Source organism: Lonchura striata, chromosome 4A, assembly GCF_050655825.1.
Source record: "Lonchura striata isolate lonStrDom1 chromosome 4A, ASM5065582v1, whole genome shotgun sequence".
Taxonomy (NCBI): Eukaryota; Metazoa; Chordata; class Aves; order Passeriformes; family Estrildidae; genus Lonchura; species Lonchura striata.
In genome coordinates, this window is record NC_140742.1 from 11,364,020 (window position 1) to 11,384,515 (window position 20,496).

At 49.0% G+C, this 20,496-nt stretch overlaps 2 protein-coding genes across 2 annotated transcripts; one reads left to right on the plus strand and one right to left on the minus strand.

Moving 5' to 3' along the window:
- Positions 1-600: 600 nt before the first annotated feature.
- Positions 601-9,977, plus strand: VBP1 (VHL binding protein 1). The gene is made up of 6 exons (XM_021547830.3): positions 601-704; positions 4,698-4,822; positions 5,399-5,465; positions 5,926-6,024; positions 7,721-7,859; positions 8,789-9,977. Exons 1-6 carry the CDS (start codon positions 624-626, stop codon positions 8,857-8,859), a joined length of 582 nt encoding a protein of 193 aa, XP_021403505.1. The 5' UTR covers positions 601-623; the 3' UTR covers positions 8,860-9,977.
- Positions 9,978-11,159: 1,182 nt separating this feature from the next.
- Positions 11,160-19,627, minus strand: RAB39B (RAB39B, member RAS oncogene family). Its single transcript, XM_021547829.3, has 2 exons — positions 19,339-19,627; positions 11,160-14,696 (listed from the first exon to the last, which is right to left on the minus strand). Exons 1-2 carry the CDS (start codon positions 19,551-19,553, stop codon positions 14,270-14,272), a joined length of 642 nt encoding a protein of 213 aa, XP_021403504.1. The 5' UTR covers positions 19,554-19,627; the 3' UTR covers positions 11,160-14,269.
- Between the last annotated feature and the right edge of the window lie 869 nt (positions 19,628-20,496).

Genomic DNA, 20,496 nt, shown 5'->3' on the forward strand with positions numbered 1-20,496 from the left:
TACTACTAAATCGTTCATTCGTGTTCCATCCTAGCGCGGAGGGCCGGGCAGCCGCGCTGAGCTGCGGGCTGCAGGGCCCGTCCGTGCCCGGAGCGGCGGCGCCCCGTGAGCCCGCTGCTGATCCTTTGCTCTTTGGCGTGTCCTCTACGCTGTGGGAAACCAGAGCAGCTGCGTGTAGAAACAAGGGCGCTTCCTCCGTAGGCAGAAGCAGAGGGTGGGATCGGCGACATCTCCGTCCCGGGACAGGGCAGCCTGTCACCCCAGGGAGCCCCCGCTGCCGGGCCCTCCCCTCTCACACCGCATCCCTCGGGTTCCCGCCGGCCCTTCCCTCTCACACCGCACCCCTCGGGCTCCCGCCGGCCCTCCCCTTCACACCGCACCCCTCGGGCTCCCGCCGGCCCTCCCCTTCACACCGCACCCCTCGGGCTCCCGCCGGCCCTTCCCTCTCACACCGCACCCCTCGGGCTCCCGCCGGCCCTCCCCTCTCACACCGCACCCCTCGGGCTCCCGCCGGCCCTCCCCTCCTGCCCTTCCCCTCCCGGCCGCGGGGCGGTGCCGCCGCCCGCCCGGCTGACGCGGTGACGGCGCGGGGCGCCCGCCGCGCACGCTCCGTCCGTTCCCAAATGGCGGCGGCCGGAGGCAGCGAGGCGGCGGCGGCGGGCGGGAAGCGCGGCCCGCTCGGCATCCCTGAGGCGGCGTTCGTGGTGAGCGGGGCCGGCGGCCCTGGGGCGCTGTTCCTGGGCAGAGCGGCTGGGCACCCCCGGGGCGGCGCTCGTGGGGAGCGGGGCCGGAGCGAGGGCTGCGCTGCGCTGCGCCGGCCGGGCCCGGCCCCGTGAGGCGGCACCGCGGCGGGCGGGCGGTACCGGGGCGCGGGTGGCGGAGGCGCCTGGCGGCCTCAGCCGTGGGCCTTTTCCCGGGCGAGCCGCCCCGTTTCATGCCGAGCTGGCGCGGTGCCGAGCTCCGCCGCCCGCGCTGAGCAGCGCGGTGCTGGTGCCGGTGCTGTGCCGCACGCAGGGCAGGTGCGGGGCGAGCCCGCCGCCGCTCCTGCCCCGCGAGTAACGCGCCTGCTCCAGGCGCCGTTCCCTGCGTCTTCGTCTCTTCACCAAGTTTTACACTGCTCAGAAGCTTCACTTTTCAAAAGCGCCTATCTGTTCTTGAAAAACAGCAAATGTGTATCTTTGGGAAACAGGCCGAACTTGTTTATCCAGCTTTAAAAACTGATGTACTGAGGGTTTGATGATTCTGTTGAGGGATTGAAAAGCAGGAACCAGTGACTTATGCAGTGATATAATCTCACAATCATCTGTCCACTTTCACTCTTGGTACACGGTCTTGATTGCTGTTTTATTTCCTTTGATCAATAACTATTGATCACAGTGGCTGTATCTAGCTGTCTTGGGGATCTTGGGAAGTGTTGGGTATTAGATGTCCCCCATATGATACAACTGCTTTTATAGAGATAAATTTGTTTGGCTTGCAGTTTGGTGTTTCTAGATGTACTGCTTGTACTGCCGATGTGTCTTGTCTGGACAAAGGACCTGACCAGACATGTATGGTGCATTTACCTTCAGTGATCCAGTTCCTCCTTTTCCTTTAAGGATTTTTAACAATAATTGGCAAATCCTTACTGGGCTGGAAAACCATTGCTGCTTCCAGCTAACTCCCATGCCTCATGAGAGACCAGCATAGATGAAAGTGAAAGGGAAGGGCCTTGCCTTCAGCTGCCCTGTGAGACCTCACTGACCCTGACAGAGGAGGACTTGTGGTGTCTGCTGACTCTGCAGTGCAGTGGCCACCCTGGCAGGAAGCAGGACATAAACAGCCTCAGCAAACACTTTAAGGGCTCCTGTCACATCCCTCATTCCGTGCTGGTGGCTGCCTTTGTTGCTGTTGTGTTTGGTTCCATGTAGTTTCCTTTCAGTACCTGTCTTTGACGTATCTTATGTGCTGTATCGTGTGGTATCAAGAGTGCTGGGGCTGTGCCTTAGTCTTGTGCTTCTTTTCAGTTCTTCAAAACCTTGTGGATCTTCATAATCTCTGGATCTGAACATCTTGGAAGCTTCTTAATTCTGTTTTGACTGGTGCTCTGATCACATACAGTTGTGTCTGTAGAAGAGATCTTCAATGGTGATCATAGAGTACTTGGAAGTAGATGTTAGAATAGACTTTCTTTTATTCAAAATAAGCCTGCGCTGAGAAGTTGTAATGGTGTTCTGCTCTGCAGAGTGAAAATACTGCTGTCTTGAGGGTAGGTTTTACTAGAGCTCTTTTTAGTTCAGAAAATAGGTTTCTATTTCAAAAACATTTAAAGACTTGCTGATCTCTTGCTTAGCATTTCCCCTCCTCATGCTGCATGGGCAGTCTTACTGTGAATCTCATCTTCAGAAATGTTTTCTGTAAGTGTCTTGGTTCAGTAGAGGCTCCTCACACAATTTATGGCCCATGTCTTCTCTGAGGCAGTTGTTCTGTATACTGTTTTCCCTCTCTAGGTTTCAAATGATGTTAAGCACTCAGAGTAAGTAGTGTTAAGACACAGGATTTTGCTGGATAACAAACTCTTAAAACAGAAGTTTCAGCCATGGTGGTTTTGAGCTCTTGCCCAGACATTTCCAAATAAAATGCCTTCTTTCTTCTGCCTCCTTCAGCAGGTGTGAGGATGTAGGGCTGCAAATACTGCAAGGTGTCTCTTGGCATGTTCTCTGCACATGTCCCAGGTGATGAAGCTCTGCAGAGTGAGGGCCTGCAGCTCTTTATTTGGGTCATTACTCTGAACCATAGGGACATGTGGGACTGCACTGCCCTGCTGCACTTCAGGGCTTCTACAGAATATTGCTATGGCTTGGCTTGAAGTTTGCAAAATGGTGCTTTGCCACTGAATTTTCTTCCTAAAAAGATAATAGATGAGTTTTGGCGGGTCCTTGGAGAACCTGTACATGTTGTAAGAATTCTGCAGTGAAGGTGCTGTGCAATACACCACAAAGTGAGGATCCTGATGGCTTTGGCAGCCAGCTGTGCCTCAGAGCTGTTCTGGTCAAGCTTAAAGAAGTGACTGTGCCTCAGCCTTGCAGATGGGGAGGTGGACAAGAGCCTGACCAGCAGGCTTGGAAGCCCCAGCTGGAAAACCTTGGGGTTAAATCTGAGCTCACCTTGTCTTGGAACATTATGTAGTGCAAGGAGATCACCAGTATACAGGGGGCCTGGATTAACTTCTGGATTCACTTCTCAGCATCTGTGTTTCAGGAGGATGTGAACTGTGTCCTGTCCCTGTGCACAGACAGATGGGAGCTGAGGCAGAGCTGGGTGCCAGGCACGGTGTGAGGGGAGCTGCTGCCCACCTGCTTTTGCTTTCTGCCCTTGGTGGTTTAAACAAGCAGAGGTGCTTCCACAAGAGGGAGTTTCATTTCACAGCATCCTCAGGCCTGCCTTCGACAACACTTTCCCAAACCTAATCCTTGTTTTCTTTGTTGAAGGCTTCTCTGGGAGCTTTATCCAGAAGCAGGAATGCTTCCTGGACTGTGAAGTAGCTTGAGGCATTTTTCAGACAGTCTGAGGTGTGGTCTCTTGAGTTTGGATCCACCATCTGGACTGTGCTACCTGCTGTAGGTTGTGGAGTTCCTGTTCTGCTACAGATTTCCATAATGATAAGGAAGGCAAGGACTTCTTACCAGATTGAGTAATTTCCTACTAAGTTTCTTTAGCCAAGAGAGTTAAGGCATCATAACGAGGGGGAGCAGCTCCATGTCTGATATCACTTTAGTAACATATTAGAGTCTTTTTCTGGTGTGAAACATCTGGAATGGAGACACCAACTTCAAAAGGAGGAGCTGAAGAGGCCTGTGGTAGGGTTTCTGTCAGATTTTACTGAGCTGTGTAGACAAGGGCAGAACTGTGGGGGAGTGGGGTCACTGGAATTATGTATGTACGTGGTGGCCAGGCCAGAAACACGTGGCTGATCCCTGGCCTGATGTACCTTTGAGAAGCTGGGAACACTGGCCCCCAGCAGATGAACTGCTTCCTGGGGTTCTGAAGGAGGCACATGCCAAGGCTGACACCCTTGCTGGCTCAGGCCTTTCTTCTCTGGCAGCTTTTCCTGCCAGTCCCGTGGCTCTCACTGTCGGTTGATGGTAGGACTGGCTGGAGTTTTCTCTAGAGGTTTCTGTGGCTTCCTGCTAACTCTAGAAGGAGTTTTTGAAACTAAGCTGTTCACTTCAATAGTGCCTGTCTGAGCAGATACCTCAGTTTTCCCCACTTTGCATCTTTTTCTGCCACAACATGCTTGATCAGGCTCTTTTCCTTCATCAGTTTTATCCAAAATAGTTCATAATCTGGTTAACCACAGAGAAGCATTATCCCTGCTTTACAGGTAGGAAACCCACCCCTGTAAGGTGTCACTTGACATCAGCCAGGACTGAAAGCACCACTAATATGGTGCTCAAATATTCTCACAAATATGGTTATGAAGTAATCCTTGCACCTATCCCTTAGTTCCCTACAAAAATTAAAAAAAAAAAAAAAAAAAAAAAAGTAGGGAGGGGGAAACGAAGAGACTAAGAAAAGAAACAAAAAGCTTTTGTACTCCAGTTCAAAAAAGAAGTTTGTTTACATTTCAATCACCCTCTAGTAAGATGGTAGCATGTCTGTGTCTAGGATTTCCATAAAGCTCTTCTAACACTGAGGGTTTCTTTCTCCCCTTAAAGGAAGACGTAGATTCTTTTATGAAACAGCCTGGAAATGAAACAGCAGATGTAGTTCTTAAGAAGTTGGATGAGCAGTATCAGAAGTATAAATTTCTGGAACTTAATCTTGCTCAGAAGAAAAGGAGGTAAGTTGTAATTTTTGCAGATTTGGGAAATGTTTAGCACAGTTCTGTTTTTTTAAATAATAAGTCTAGTGGCCAGGAAGGCTGTGGGGATGCCAGTGTCTCTGCCAGGGCTGTCAGGGAGAGTGATGCCCTCAGCTCTGGAGAGCTTTTGCTTGAACAGTGCAGAGTCCTGTGACTCTCACTGTCAGAATAGTCCATGAACCTCAGAGGGAACACACTTGTTTTGTTTTACCTGTATTTCTGCTGAGGTTTCCCTGTCCCCTGGGAGATTACAGCTGTGCAGAATGTGCATTTTAGTACAAGGGGGTCTGTTACTGTTACTGTGGCTTGTTCCCATGTGAAAGCTGAGTGCATTGCTGTGCTTCCAAAGCCAGCCAGCCTCAGTGTTGTGAGGGGCAGGTGAAGCTGGAGCTGAGCTGCCTTTACGTGCCATGTCTTTCAAACCTGTGTTTGTAAGCTGGAAGAAGCTGTTAACAAGTTTTAAAATGGAGGGTGGATTGTATAATAAAACTGATCACTTGTTTAGGAAACTGTGTCTCTGTAAAATAATAAATTATGACTGTTGTTAATTCACAGGCTAAAAAGTCAGATTCCTGAAATTAAACAGACATTAGAAATTTTAAAACACATGCAGAAGAAAAAGGTAAATTATTTTGAATATCTAATGAGTATGAGAAAAGCTAACTACTTTTCCACCCTAACAGAACACATTGCAAGAAATGTTTTGGAGAGCACACTTAATATGCCTTTATAAATAACAGAATTATTTTTAAAGGTATGTAGTACTTTTTGAAAGCTAGTTCAAAACAGTTAATGTTTGTAATGCAGACTTCATTTTTAATAGTGTATAGATTGCAGCAAAGCTTTGACTTCATCTCCATTCTTTATAGAGATTTCTGTATTGTTTTTAAATATATCTTTTGAAAATGTATTGTTCTTGGAGCTCTAACTTTAATGTTGAAGTAAAGTTATGTAGAATTCCACACAAGTAAATACTGTATCAATGGCAGAAAGCAGAAAAGTGTGCTCCTTATTCTGAGTTTTACGTCTTTAACATGTTTCCAGTGAAAATAGCAATTGTAAGTTTTATCGTTTGTCTTAAGGATTCCACACATCCAATGGAAACCAGATTTTTATTGGCAGATAATCTTTACTGCAAAGCTTCAGTTCCTCCTACAGATAAAGTTTGTTTGTGGTTGGGGGTAAGTAAAATGGAACTTTCTCTGAAACTGTTTTAATAACTTATAAAAGGATTGTGAAAGAGAGTTTTGGCTGTTGATTCTGTTGATGGGGGCATGGTGGTGCTGCATCCTGGCAGCAGAGCACATCTACCCGGCACAGTGTGTTAGTGAAGATTTCTTGTTCCATTCTATTTGGTTCCTGAACAGTAAGACTTTAGAGAATTGTCTTTTTGCTGGATTGTTCTTTCCAAAAAGCTTGTTTGTGTTGCCCTTATAATTTCTGTCACTTTTTGGTTCAAATTAATGCCATTGCCTGGCATTTGAATGTGCCAGCAAAATAACTTAGTTTGGCAAGTAGCTTCCCATCTTCTCTATGTTATTTGTATTCAGCATCTTGCTTTCCCTTTTCATGCACCTTTTCAGGGAAAGATGGGATTTCTGTTGCTCACAGGTATCTGCCAGCATTTAGAGTGGACTTTGCACTAAAGCCTGCTGGGATCAGCATTCACAACCCAGATTCCTAAGTACTTAAGCACTATCAGGTTGGAGTATTTTGTATTTAGAGGCTTCATTTTATGAGGAGATTAACCTACTGATGCTTATTTTGAGACTTCTAAATCATGGATGTTCCTAAATCCCAGTGTTGGCTGCCAAACAAAACCTCTTGGTTAGAACAGAAACACTGTTGACACATGAACTATCCAGACTAACTGGACAGTTGCTACCAACCTTTCCCACTTCTATCATAAAAAGAAAAAAAATTTCTTATGCCTGTTGCTATTAGGAGACTTGTCTTCAGAGTTCATAAACACTGACTTTTCATGGAACATCCCAGGTTTATTTTCTAACAGAACATCAGAGAAAGTTCATCTTACTGACAGTTCACACTGAAAAGCTGTAATTAAATGCCACACATAATTCATTTTGTTTAGGTGTTCTTAGCCTCCTGCCTTTGTCCTGCTTGTTGCCTACACTCTGTAGGCTGTGCATGTCACTGTTACTGGGGATCTCTGTCCTCCACTTGCTTTCAAGAACAGATTTTCCAGCTCTGACAGCTCATGTAGCCTTCTTTGGGATCCTGTCAGTCACAGACTGTGGCTTCATTCTTGAAAAGGACAAAGCTTCACTGGTGCATTTTCACCTGATACTGCTCTTTTATCTTGTCCTGTGGTACCTTCTTACTGAAACAGCCATGTGTGGATTAAAACCCATCACCACAGCATCAGAGGGGGCTTTTATACCTGTTGTATCTCTAATACCTGTAGTAGCTCTTGTTACTGACAGTGCCAGCAGTTTGTCAGCGTTCCACACAGAGCCACACAGAGGTTCATCTTGAATCCAGCAAAAACTGTTTCTAGAGTTGTGTGGCACCTGAAAGGTGCTGCTAAGAAATGTAAAGTTTCTCACTTTTGAAATACAGTGAGGATGAGATGCTAATACCTGCAAGGCTGAATGTGATCCACAGGGGAAGAAATCCTTTCTTGCTTAGCTATAGGAAGAGAACTTAAAGTTAAGTCTCTAGGGAGATTTACTACTCAGGTACTGAAGGGGTGGAGGCCTGAAGTGGATTTGGACATTGCCTGAATTGTCTGGAATCTTGTCTTGGCCTGTCAGGACAGTCTGTTGCTAACAGGATTTGAACAGCCTATAATATGCTTGGTGGGGCTTAGCCCTTACAATGCAAGAGTAAGAGCTTTAATCAATCTTTCTTTTTTAGGCCAATGTGATGCTTGAATATGATATTGATGAAGCTCAGGCTCTGTTAGAGAAAAATTTGTCAACAGCCACAAAAAACCTCGATCTTCTAGAGGAAGACCTGGATTTTCTCAGAGATCAGTTCACCACTACAGAAGTCAGTATCCTTTTCATTCATGTTGGGGAGGAGACAGATACGAAAGCCAACATCCAGGTGATGACCAACTTTCTGATGTGTTTTTATTTTCAACTGGCTGCCTCAAAAATCTGTAGCACCTGTGAACTTTACTGTCCTAGCAATGTAACGGAACAGTATTTGCAGGGCTTAGTTGGAGGTTGGTGTGTGAGAGGTAACAAAACTTGTGTTTGTGTCTTCATGAAATCTACTGCAGTGGTTGCACCCCAGACTGACTCCAGAGTGAGTTGGAAGCTGGGATTGGTGCCCAGGTGGCCATCTTAAGGCACAGTGACCCTTCCTCTAGAGCATGTGAGCATTGTTCTTTGCTGCCCATCACACCCTTTGCAGCTGCCTCCAAGCACAAGCCCTGCTGCAGCAAGCAAGGGACTGGCCTGGGCTGTGCTCACTGGTTTTTAAATTTCTTTATACTGTCATGAACCCCCTCCTGGGTGTGTGGGATTGGTTTTCATACTTTCTAGTTAAAAACTATTTCAGTGAGTGTAGCCATTAACTGAAGCATTAGATTTAGTTTAATGAAAGCACAGCTGCTTGTTCTTTCAAGTAGACACTTGAGCTGTCTTAGTGCTGGAGGAGTTTGGGATGCCTGAAAGAGGCAAATACAGCTGATATGGGCAGCTTGACTGAAATCAGCAGATTAGTTAGACAGAACTAAGATTGTGTTTCTCTGCAATATCTTGTTGGAGGTTTTTAAAGTAATGATACGAATACTGCAGTTACCAACAGTTACCAGTGTTGCTCTCCACCAAGTCAGCCCTTTCATGAAATGGTTTCTGTACTGACCGTTGTAATTAAGTGGCCAGCTCTGTAACCTGCTTTTTCTCCTTTCTTACGAATATTTTTTTTTTCTCTTTTCTGATAGCATGAGCTGTTTCCTTAATTCCACACCCTCAGATATGGCTAGAGTTTATAATTGGGACGTAAAGAGAAGAAACAAGCAAGACCCATCCAAAAACAAAGCATAGTTTTTCCAATTTTAAATGTGGTTTCAATTTCCAAGTATTTTTTATTTAAACACCCCCCAAACCTCATTCAGGACTGAGTTACTTTCAGCATTTCAGTAAATGGTAAAATATATAAAAAGTAATGGTGAGCACCATTTTATTTATTTGTAAACTCAAAATTTGGTTTCATGCATGCTTCATGAAATGAATAATTTGAAAAGGCACCACACAGTCCAGCAAAGGATGTAGTATTTTGAACAGACTGGTCCGTCATAAATAAATTTCTACCTGAAAGCCTGTTTGAAAAGCTGAGGGGCATGGATAGAATGGAGTCTGATATGTTCACAGGCTAAGGCAATGCAGGGTTTTTCTTTTTCATCTCTTTATAGCTGCTGGAATTAACTTTGACTTGGGCTGAGAAGATGTGCAGCTGTAATGTTCTAGGGAACAACAAAAATAGAGTGGAATCCTGGGGTTTGTTTCACTTTCAGTCAGTTAATGGCAGCACCAGTCTGCAGGCATTCCTGGATACCCACTTTGGATAAACTTGTACTAACTGGGGGTTAGCCAGCTGCCTGTTACTGAGCTCTCAGCACTCCACATGCAGCAGTTTGTGATTTGTCCTCAGAGCAGTGAGAAAGGTGTGAGCAGCACAGGGATTCAAGCCTGCAGGTCTCACCCCTTGTTTTTCATATGTGTGCCCACGTTGGTTATTTCGGGGAATGCATCGAACAAGGACCCAAGAGCCCTACAGCTTGTGAGAGCCTCCCATTTCCCCTCCTTGGCCCAGGTGTCCAGGCCAAGTGTCTGACACAGCCTCCCAGGTGGTGAAACCTGTGTTAGATCAGGATGGCTGACTGGAACATGACCTCTGGTGGTACAGTTGGATTATTTTTTTGGTCCTTACGAAGCCTTGCGAGATTGTTGCCTCTTCCTTTGCAGTTTCTTTCTAAAATGAAATGCTCAGTGGTGATGTCAGTGGCTAATAATCACATTCTGTGACTGAAAGTACAGGTGGCACTGCAAAATAAATGCAAATGTTAACTGTTCAGTCTTCATGTAAGAAACAATATATCTGTAAATTTTTTGTACTTTTATTTCATGATATTAAAATAGTAAAACTAAACAGTTGCAGCAAACAGCTGTTTTTGTGCATTTTTCTTTCTGTGAAAGTCACGAATGTGATGTGTGACCGTCTGTAATGTTTCCCTCCCTTAACTGGGCCGGGGGGTGGGGGGGTGAAAAATTCCGTGGAAGCAGCAGACGTGAAAAGTGTGGCTGCTGGATCGTGGTGTGAATGAAAGGGGGAGTGTGAGTCAGCACATCTGAATTGGTGACTGAAAGCAAGTGATTTACCAGTACTGTGCCTGGCAAAAAGTGAGCTGCAGGGGAGGGCAGACAGCAGGTAAACCCTTAGCACTGGTCACCAGTAAGGGCCTGGGCTCGTCTCTTCCTTCCCCAGGGCGATGCTGCTGTTTCAGTGGCTCTGGCTGCAGCAGAGGAACGTGGAGCCCTGCCTTATTCTCCAGCAGGTATCTGCTGCAGCAGCAGGATGTGACACTGCTCAGGCCAGAGGCTGCTGCTCTCCATTTTTTTTTTCTAGCATCAGCAGTGACGGAAAGACAGCTGCAAACAGCCTGATTTCTCTTACAGTTTTTTTCAATTTGGATTAATGAGATCCCAGCAGGCTGTGCTGCTCCCCCCCCACCCCTGGCTGGTCCTAAGGCAGCAATTGCCTGCCTTTGTTGTGCACAACTAAACGACCAGTTAAGCATTTTTGCACAGCAAAAGCAGAACCGAGCAAAATCAGCGCTGTGTGCCACTGCCAGGAAGCTGCTGCTTCGTGTCAGAGGGGACAGGGTACCAGCCTTGAGCTGAAATGGCTCCTGTGTTCAAACGGGTCTGGTTCCTGGGGACTGGGAGATGGCTGTGGCAATCATAACTCGGGGTTTGGTGTTTGTGTGTTTGATCAGAGGTACGTAAAAAACCCCAAAACTCACAGATGAGCTCCACGACTAATCCTTGCCTAGGTCTGCTCTGCCCTTGGCTGGTGCAGCAGCGCTGCCACCAGACCTGCAGAGGCCTCCTGGAGGGGCCAAGGCTGTGGTGGCTCCAACTGCGGGGAGCAGGGGGTGGTTTTGTCTCGGAGCAGCTGGGCTGGTTTTTCCCAGCAAGGCAGAGGACAGGTTCTGCAGGGAAGGGTGTCCAGTGGCTGTGAGGCAGTGCCTGGGAATGGTGGATCCAGCCCTGGCTGGAATGCACAACAGGGACCACACTAAGAGAATGGGTGGGGGGAAAGGGAAGAAAAAAAACCACCAAAGTTTCTTTACAAGTTTTGAATTTCACATTATCACGTAGTAACCATTTTGCTAAATACAAGCATATTTTCAGTCACATACAGACAGCTAAATACAGCATTATTTTCACATTTCGTTACAGTGCATAACAAAGCGAGGACAGTGTAAAGTACGCTTTTATTCTGGAGGTTCTGAGCAAGTTCAGTTTAACATGCAGATTGTTTTTAACATGTGGTAGAGACCACAGAAAGTCAGCTTTTGCTTTTTTTTTCTTTTTGTCCTAGAGTGTAAGAGCTCCTGACCTTTACCCTGTGAGAGGTATCACCACCTGATTTCTTAAAGTCCCTCTAAGTCAAAGCATTAAAACCAGTTGTTAGAAAAGAATTCTTAGCATATCCAATAAGTTCTTCATCTTAGAAAAAACATTCCAAATTTTGTACAGATGAATCTACATTTCCTATATTTTAATAAGCTGTCTAGAAAATGCAAGGTATTAGAAAAAGATGTAGATAATGATTTCTCTATCATTTAATATAACAATTTATTAACTCTAAGTAGTTAAGACATGTACATTTTATTCTGTACTGTTTCTCTTTAGAATTACAACACTTCTGTATTTAAATTGAAGATTTACTCTGAAGGCCTGAATGCACTTACTGGGTTAGGCTTTCTGGAATTTCTCCCTGGGAGCAGTAACAGGGAATGTCCAAAACCCATTAAATAAAATATTGTCTTTCTCATGAAAAGTGATCTTTCCCCTCCGGCCAGGCTCTCACACAGGGAAATACAGAATGTGACTATTGCTAAAATGTCTGATCCAATTCCTCACTGCCCCTCATGTCACACGCTGGCTCTGTGCCCTTGGGGCTGCTGCTATCCTCAGCCAGACACCCCCAGACACACCGAGTGCCCAGCAGCAGCTGCTAGGTGGACTTCCATCCAGGAACAAAGAAATCGACCCTTTGGTGCTGCCTGTCCCTGCCTTTGTGAAATGCAACTGACTGAGCTGGTCTGAGCAAACCCTGCACTCTGCCCTGCCCGGTTCCTGAGGTGCTCCCTGCACCCACCTTTGCTCACCCAGAAACAGATTTTGTAAAGGGCATACTTTTTAAATTTCATGGCACTCAACCACAGGAGCCTGGCATTCACTGGCCTTTAGCAGGAGGTGTGGGATGCATTCACAGCCCATTCAAGCAGTGACAAGCTCACCAAGAAGTGCCAGGCCACTGCCACCTCCTTCCTGGCATTTGCTCCCTGTGCCCTCCCAGCAGGTGCAGAGCTGCTGCTGCTCCCCTGCAGAGCCCAGGAACAGAAACTGTTCCTAGAGCACCAAAAACAAAAGTGTTCAGGCTTTGGGCTGCTGGGTTGGGCTTCCTGCGGGTTTGGGTTTTTTACAGCTTCAGTATGGGAACTGCAGGTTTTTTCTTACCACAGACCTGCCCATGTGCTGCTGCAAACCGTGAGAACAGGCTCAGGAGGAGAAACAGTCTGAACTCAACAGCAATCAAGACCTGTATTTCTGTAGACAGGGAAGATTAAAAATCTGGAACAAATATTTTCCTTTACTCAGAGGCCAAAAATAAACACTAGATGCTTCCTGTGGCTTTTACCTAATCCCCCACTCCTGCCCATTGCTGTTTGGTGTATAAAGCTTTCAAACACAAGTAAAAAAGTCATTATAGTTTTGTTTGCTCACTTTCAATAGGCTGAAGTTCCCTAATTTGCTACAGGATCACAGTCACCCCATTGCACTTCAAAAGCTTGGATTAAAATTTGGCAGAAGCAAAGCTTTTAAGTGGTGAATGGCATTCCCAGAAAACATCCACCTACCTACAGCTTTTGTGACCATGGCTGCCATCCCATGATGGCCAGCCTGAGATGGATCCTCTTTTGTCAAACTAAAACATGGAGGAAAACAAATTTAACTCTTGAGTGTGTCTTGAGGCTTTCCTTTCCACCTGCTCAGACACTCCTGCTGTGTGTTCCACCTTCCCAGTGCCAGTTCTCTTCCACAGAGGCCAAGACAGAAAATGACACTTTAACAGCAGAAAGTACCGATGGAAGCTGTTGCTTTCAATGCTATTTAACTTCTTTAAGAGCTAATCTCATCTTTTAGGATGTCTGATGCACCTGAGTTAAGCTTTTCAAGTTTTTTATTTTGTTGGGTTTCTTTTTTCCCCTCCCTCCTTTCCATCCCTCCTTGTGACCTGGCTGGTAAGGTCAGCACAGTGCTGCTACTGAGACAGAAATGGTGTGTCCCACCTGGCTGCAACACCCCAGTCTTAAGACATAACACCTGAGGACATGGTTCTCTCTTTATGCTCTTGATCACTTAATTCTACTGGAAAGCCCTGAACTTGGGGTACTTTCAAGGTACTCACCCAGGCACTAAATGAGTAAAAACTGCATTGAGTAATCTCTACTGCAGCAAGAGTTGCCACTTAGAGTCTTGGTTCTGCACAGCAAGAAAAACACTGTTAAGGGAGGAATAATTTAAATTTTAATTACCAATCAAATAACTACTGTTTTTCTCTTTAAATCCCACAAAATATTCTTCACTATTAAACTAGGTTCAAGAACATAAGAAAGAAAACTCAGAAGTGTGCATACCATGTCAGTAAACTTCTCTTGTGAACTGACCTTATGAGGAAATGGTATCTGTGCTGCCTTTAGACCTTCCTGGAAAGAAATAGCTGACACAAACCAAAATATCCTCCTGCTTTCTCTCTGTCTGCCTGTTTGTCATTTGACTGAGTATCCATCCTGTGGCTCCAAAAGCCAGCAGGGAGCTATGGGTTTACTTGAAAGAGAACATGTACAGTACCCTGGCATGTACCAGCCCATTCAGCTCTGTATACCCTCTCCTGTCTTGTGCAGCCCCTCATTTCTGCTTCCTGTCTCCTTACAACATCCACATGCACCCTCACTCACTCTCCTTCAGGTTCGTAGCCCCCAGATCTGAAAGGTTATTTGGAACAGAACATTTCTTTCCAGGGTATGTCCTGGTGTCCAAAACAATGTGGGAGGCTATTCACAACGGGAGTGTTGTTGCTCTCCCTTCTGTCACACCGAGTTCACTTAGTAAAGAACGTTTGGTTAGTAGAGTTCATCACCACTCGCCTCTCTAGAGGAGCTCAGCACAAGCACCGTCTATCTGATTTCACCACTTCTTCTGAAGAGTGCACTACGTTCGGGACAAACCCGCTCTTTACCCCTTCCCATCCCTCCTGGATTGAAATGTCCCCCCTTTTCACCAGCTCGTATATATCACGAGTCAGATCAGTGAAGGCCTTCTCCACGTTAATGGCATCCCGAGCTGAGGTCTCGATGTACTTCATGCCATAGGCAGCAGCCAGTTTCTCCGCCTCGTGCCTGGTCACTTGCCGCTGCGTGTCAAGGTCACACTTGTGACCCACCAGAACAAAGACGATCTGGTACGGCTGCACGTGCACCTTGGTCTCCTCCAGCCACTCGTGGACGTTCTGGAAAGACCTGCGGTTTGTAATGTCAAAGAGGAGGAGTCCTCCGACCGAGTTCCTGTAGTAGGCTCTGGTGATGGACCTGCAAGCCAAGGAGCCACAGCAGTGTTAACTTACAGCTGTCTGAATAGTTGTCCTTTAAGAAAGCAGCATTACCAACACCCTGTCTACCCTGCAGAACACAGGGCAAGAGAAGGCCATTCAGGCAATGTCTTAGAACTTCCAGCTTGTGCTCTGTAGAGATTGTCATTTAAAAGGAAAACTTATTTTGGCTTAAAGATTTCATGCTTGGGTAACTGTCCCACTGATTATGGCTCTCTTCAAAATCCCCACCACCACTTTTTCCCTCATAGATTTCTTCATGTCCCTGGCTGTTGAGTCCCACCCCACACCACGTCAGTTCTCTGGACACCTCATCTAACCCACTGGTTTAGAAGCACTGTGACAAATCAAAGGATTCAACTGAAACCAAACACCCGCTCTCTGACAGCCACGTAAAAGCAGGAGGTCAGAGATCTGGAAAGGCTGACCATGGGGTTGTAGCTCCCCTCCATATACCCAGGGCCCTGGGATAGGGGCATTCACCCATCCCTACAGCTTCTTCCTCTACACAACCAGATTAAAGTGACATTGCAGTGACAGGACACCGTTACTGTTACTGGCACCAACCGAGAAACAGCAAAATAATACAAGAGCTTCCAAGGAGAATCTGCACTAACACTGGTCATGTTCCTGCCAAATACTGACTTTAAACAGTCGCTAAAAAGACCCTGGAACTGCAGGCTGGAAAATGAAGTAGATGTCCCACAGCTCTTCCCAGCCAGGCCAGCCCAAGGCAGCCAGGAGCAAACATGGGGCGATGGAGCAAAGCAAGGCCATGAGGCTAAGCAGAGCTACAGGTCAGTGGCTAGTACACAAGGGAAAACCAAGAAGCTGATGAACAATGGTGTTTCTGCAAGTCATGAATATGCTCTAAATCCAGAAGCAATGCTCAATTTCAGTCCCTGGAGGAATTCACACCCAGGCCTGAACTTTCCTTTTGGAATAATGCAAGCACTGCTCCATTTTTACCTTAGGACAGTCTTTTTTGGGTATGCAAGACTGTTGTTAGGTGCTGTTTGGTCCTGTAGTGTGTGTATCTGCCAAAATTTCCTCAAGAAAGGATGAACTAGTTTTCAAGAATTGTTTCATCAACAAATATACAGTGATGGGTAAAAATTCACAGACAGAACTGAAGAAAGCCAGAAGCAGGGGAAAAAACATAATTGGCTACGTTTGGATAATTTCTCCTGTCCAACTGTTTGGCTTAGGAACAATAGTCACTCTGCACATTTGGCACTGAGGGAACTAGATCTGCCTTTTGCTATCTGGCCAGCTGCAAATAGATATTGGCACTTTGAATTCACCCCCACACTGTCACAGACATTTCTGCTTCTCCCTTGTGTTCTGTGCCATCAGCCCTGGCTCCTCCTGCCAGCAACAACAATGCCTCAGGTACTCCTGAAAGACATGATGGGATCTAAGCTGAATGTTGCTTCAAGGTAAAATTAGGTGAAGGTCTCAATGCCTTTTCTTAAAGCCTTTTCCACACCTGTTTTCCTCACCAATCTGCAGGAGGCAAATCATATTGCCTTCATGCTGCACATCCCTCCCCAGTTCCCTTTTGAGGTTTCTGCCTTCTCTTGCCACACACACTGATGCACAGCAGTACAGGGACTTGCACCTACTTTGGCCAAGTTTTTAACCTGCAGGCAACGTCTCTGTCTGGGAACTGTCCCCTGCTCTGTACCCGTGGTGGGGACCCCTCCAGCCAGGGTCCATGCCTGTTTCCCTCTCAGCCAAGGGAGAGCTGCTGGCTGCAAGGAAACAGCTCTTCTGTAGGTGGTGGGACACCGTTCCAGGGAGCGAGGGCTGCACAGGCTTTTGCTTTTGCTAGCATTACACAACATCACGTTTCAGACAAGGGAATAGCAGTATCTGAGCAACAGGAGATGAGTAAAACCTGCTGGATCCCAGAAGAATTGGACCCTGCTCTTCTACAGCTCCAAAGCAGCCCCAACACTGCCCCAGGCAGCGTGTTCTGGGGCCTGGTCTGGCAAAACAGAGTGGCACATGTTTAACTGTAATTTAAGCCTTGACTGCACAGAAGTTGCTACTAATTTATGGAGAGTGAAAGAGCTCACAACAGGCGGTCAGGAAGAGCAAAATTGTCACACAGCTGCTGCTCAGAGAATGTCAAGGTGTTTTCAAAATAACTACAGTGGTTTTGCTCATGGGGCTGCTGTTGAACTATGCAAAGCAGACTGGAAATGCTCAAATCTGAAAACAGGGAGCTCGTTCTTACAGATTTCCCTCTTAAGAAATTCCCTGTGCTTGACAAATGACAAAAAAAGTTTCAGATTTCTGGAGAGTACCTGCTCCATTGTGCCTCTTGCCTATGACAAGTCCAAGGGGCTTTGGCTTACTCCAGTAACAGCTAATTCCTGCCTCTGGCCAAAAAACATTCCTTGCAGAAGGAGCCCAAGAATTGTCTTTGTGGGTCACAATTTGTCACAGGGCTAAGAGTGATTTGAAAGGGATAAACACAAATCATATTTTACCTTATTTATTTTTTTTTTCACATTTCAGAGTGCCCTATAAAGGCCCCTGGGTTTGCTCCAGCTTTTCACAAGTCTGCACTTTGGCAAGGGCATTTTGAAGTTGCACAGTGGGGTTTTTTTACTGACACTGACCATTCCTGCCCCCTGCACCCTTCCTGCCTTTGCAGGCTGCTGCCCACCGCAGCAGTGCCGCTGCCCTTGCACTGAAGGTCAGAGCTCATCATGCTGACAGCCTGAGTACCAGGGCCAGGTCAGCCCCAGCACCGAGGGCAAGCAGCTTCCAGGGCCTCGGACTTCCTAATGTGCAAAAGGAAGGAAATTGAAGCCATCCGACAGCTCTTGCTCCTCACAGCAACGGCAGAACAGGGGACAGCACTCAGGTGTGTTTTCTATAGAGCTCAGCCAGAGATCCAAAGCTGGAAGCTGATGCAACTGCAAGCTAAAGCACCTCCTCTCTCAGCAGAATGAAGCATCAGCTCCTTGCCTGCAAGGCCTCAAGGTATCAGAGGAAAATCCTGTCAGTGGGTAAGACCCAACTACTGCACATCCTGGACCAGACGCCACAGATGAGAGGGAAGGTGGTGAGAGGGGTGGGGTAGGGGAGTTTTCATCTACTGAATGAAACCAAAACATTGCTCAGGCAAGTCATTGCAGCGCAGAAGTAGAAGCTCCGTGATGCTGCATGGAGATGTGAAACACAGGAAGTGATCCCAGAGGGAGCAGGATGGAGGAGTGGATCAGGGTTAAAGACATAAAAAATACAAGCAAACAGGAGGCCAGGAGCTTGCGGGTACACTCACACGCCTTCAAAATGACCACAGTCTGAGCAGCAGGTCTGAGCCCCTCTTTGGCTGGGGCCGAGCTGCTCCAACCAGGACTGCTGTTTTTCCCATACAGTCTTGTGGGAAACTTGGCATGGTCCCACATTGCTGCCTTTATTTTACTTCATCGAGACTCGGTTACTGCTGCTTAAGCTCCCAAATCGCCTGTGCCCATGCAGCGCTCGGCATGGCACTCTCCAGAAAGCACCTGTCATCTCTGCACAGCCACAGCCAAAGCTTTGTCCCGACCTTTCCCCGTCCTACGGAGAGCTGAGCTCTGCTGTCGCAGCACAGCACCACAACGCAAATTCCACTGCGCTTCGCGAGCCTCAGCGCAAGTGCTGGGCTGTGGAACATCCTGGGCACGGCCTCGGCACCGGGGGGAGCAGCGCTTTCCCCGCCAGGGCATCCGCTGCTGCAAGGACACCTCCAGGCCGGCACAGCGCGGACCCGGCGCTGCCTCGGGCCTCGCATCCCTCCCGGCGGCAGCGGGGCTGCTCCTGGACAGCCACAGCTGCACACCTGAACACCTAAACACCTGCACACCTGCACACCTGCACACCCTGCACACCTTGCACATCCTGCACACCTGCACACCTGAACACCTGAACACCCTGCACACCTGAACATCCTGCACACCCTGCACACCTGCACACCTGCACACCTGAACACCCTGCACACCTGCACACCTGAACAACTGAACACCCTGCACACCTGCACACCTGAACACCTGCACACCTGAACACCCTGCACACCCTGCACACCTGCACATCCTGCACACCTGAACATCCTGCACACCTGCACACCTGAACACCTGCACACCTGAACATCCTGCACACCCTGTACACCTGCACACCTGAACACCCTGCACACCTGAACACCCTGCACATCCTGCACACCTGAACACCCTGCACACCTGCACACCTGAACACCTGAACACCCTGCACACCTGCACACCTGCACATCCTGCACACCCTGATGCTGCACACCTGCACACCTGAACATCCTGCACACCTGCACACCTGCACACCTGAACATCCTGCACACCTGCACACCCTGTACACCTGCACACCTGAACACCCTGCACACCTGAACACCCTGCACATCCTGCACACCTGCACACCCTGCACACCTGCACACCTGCACACCTGCAGGCGGCCACCTGGACACGGGTCCCGGGGATGGGGGGCACACAAGGTGCCAATTTGGCTCTGCTTTGTCTCGCTTCCACACGCCTCACCCGGCCGCGGGCCCCCCGCCCGAGCCGGGCCCGCCGCCCCCGGCCCCGCGCCGCGGGTCTCACCGGAACCGCTCCTGCCCGGCCGTGTCCCAGATCTGCAGCTTGATCCTCTTGCCAGGCTCGATCTCCACCAGCCTGGAGAAGAAATCCACGCCCACGGTGGGGTCGGAGATCTGGGCGAAGCGCCCCTCGGTGAAGCGGCGGATAAGGCAGGACTTGCCCACGGTGGAGTCGCCGATGACGATCAGGCGGAACTGGTACAGCCAGATCGCCTCCATGCTGCTGCCCCGGCCCTCAGCGCCCGCCCGCCGCCGCGCCGCCCATGCCCGGCCCGCGGGCCCGGGGGCGGCCGCGGCCGCGCCGCTCAGGCGGGGCCCATGGCGGGCGCGGGGCCGTGCGCGGCTGCGGCTGCCCCGTCACCCGCGGCGCATCCCGCCCCGCTCCGCCGCCTCCGCGCTGCGCCCGGCGCGGGGCCGGGGGGCCGCGGCGCTGCCGGTGCGGCCCCGGAGCACCGAGCCGGCCGCGAGTCTCTGCCCCGCTGCCGCGGAGCCGGGTGCGGGGTGCGGGGTGCGGGGTGCGGGGTGCGGGCGCGGCCGCGCGGTGCCGGTGATGCAATGGCGGCCGCGGTACCGCACTGCCGGGAGGAGCCGCCAGCCCCGGAACGCGGCGGTGCGGGAGCCGCGCGGGGCGGGGCGGGGCGGGGCGGGACCGCGCGGGGCCGCTGGGGAGCCCTGGCCGAGGGCCCGGAGGCAGCCCCGGCACCGGGGGAAGTGTGCGGAGCCCATGGCCGGGGAGAGCTCATCTTCCTCAGCGCTGCGCCAAGGGAAAGGGGGAGTCCAGCAGCGTGCGCAACGCCTGTCTGTGTTTTAAACCCCAGACTGATTTCTGGAGAGATTCAGGCTCCTCACTACTGCACTGGGGGCTTCGTTCCCACTGAAATCTACCGGCGGAGCCAAGTGCTCCTGGCACTTCTGGAGAGCCCCGCACCGCCCCAGGGTCCCCCGCCCCTAACAGCGCTAACAGGAGGAATGTTACTCGCGAAACCCAACAAGTACACATGCTCCCACGTACGTGTCTGTGTGTATATATAGCGTGTGTACATACGATGTGTGTACAGTCTCAAGAATTAGTAATTACGGACATTAAATACCTAAACCCCTTTTCCCTCCCTTTGCTGGAGTGGGTTCCGAGCTCGGCGGGGTGAGGCGCGGTGTTCGGGAG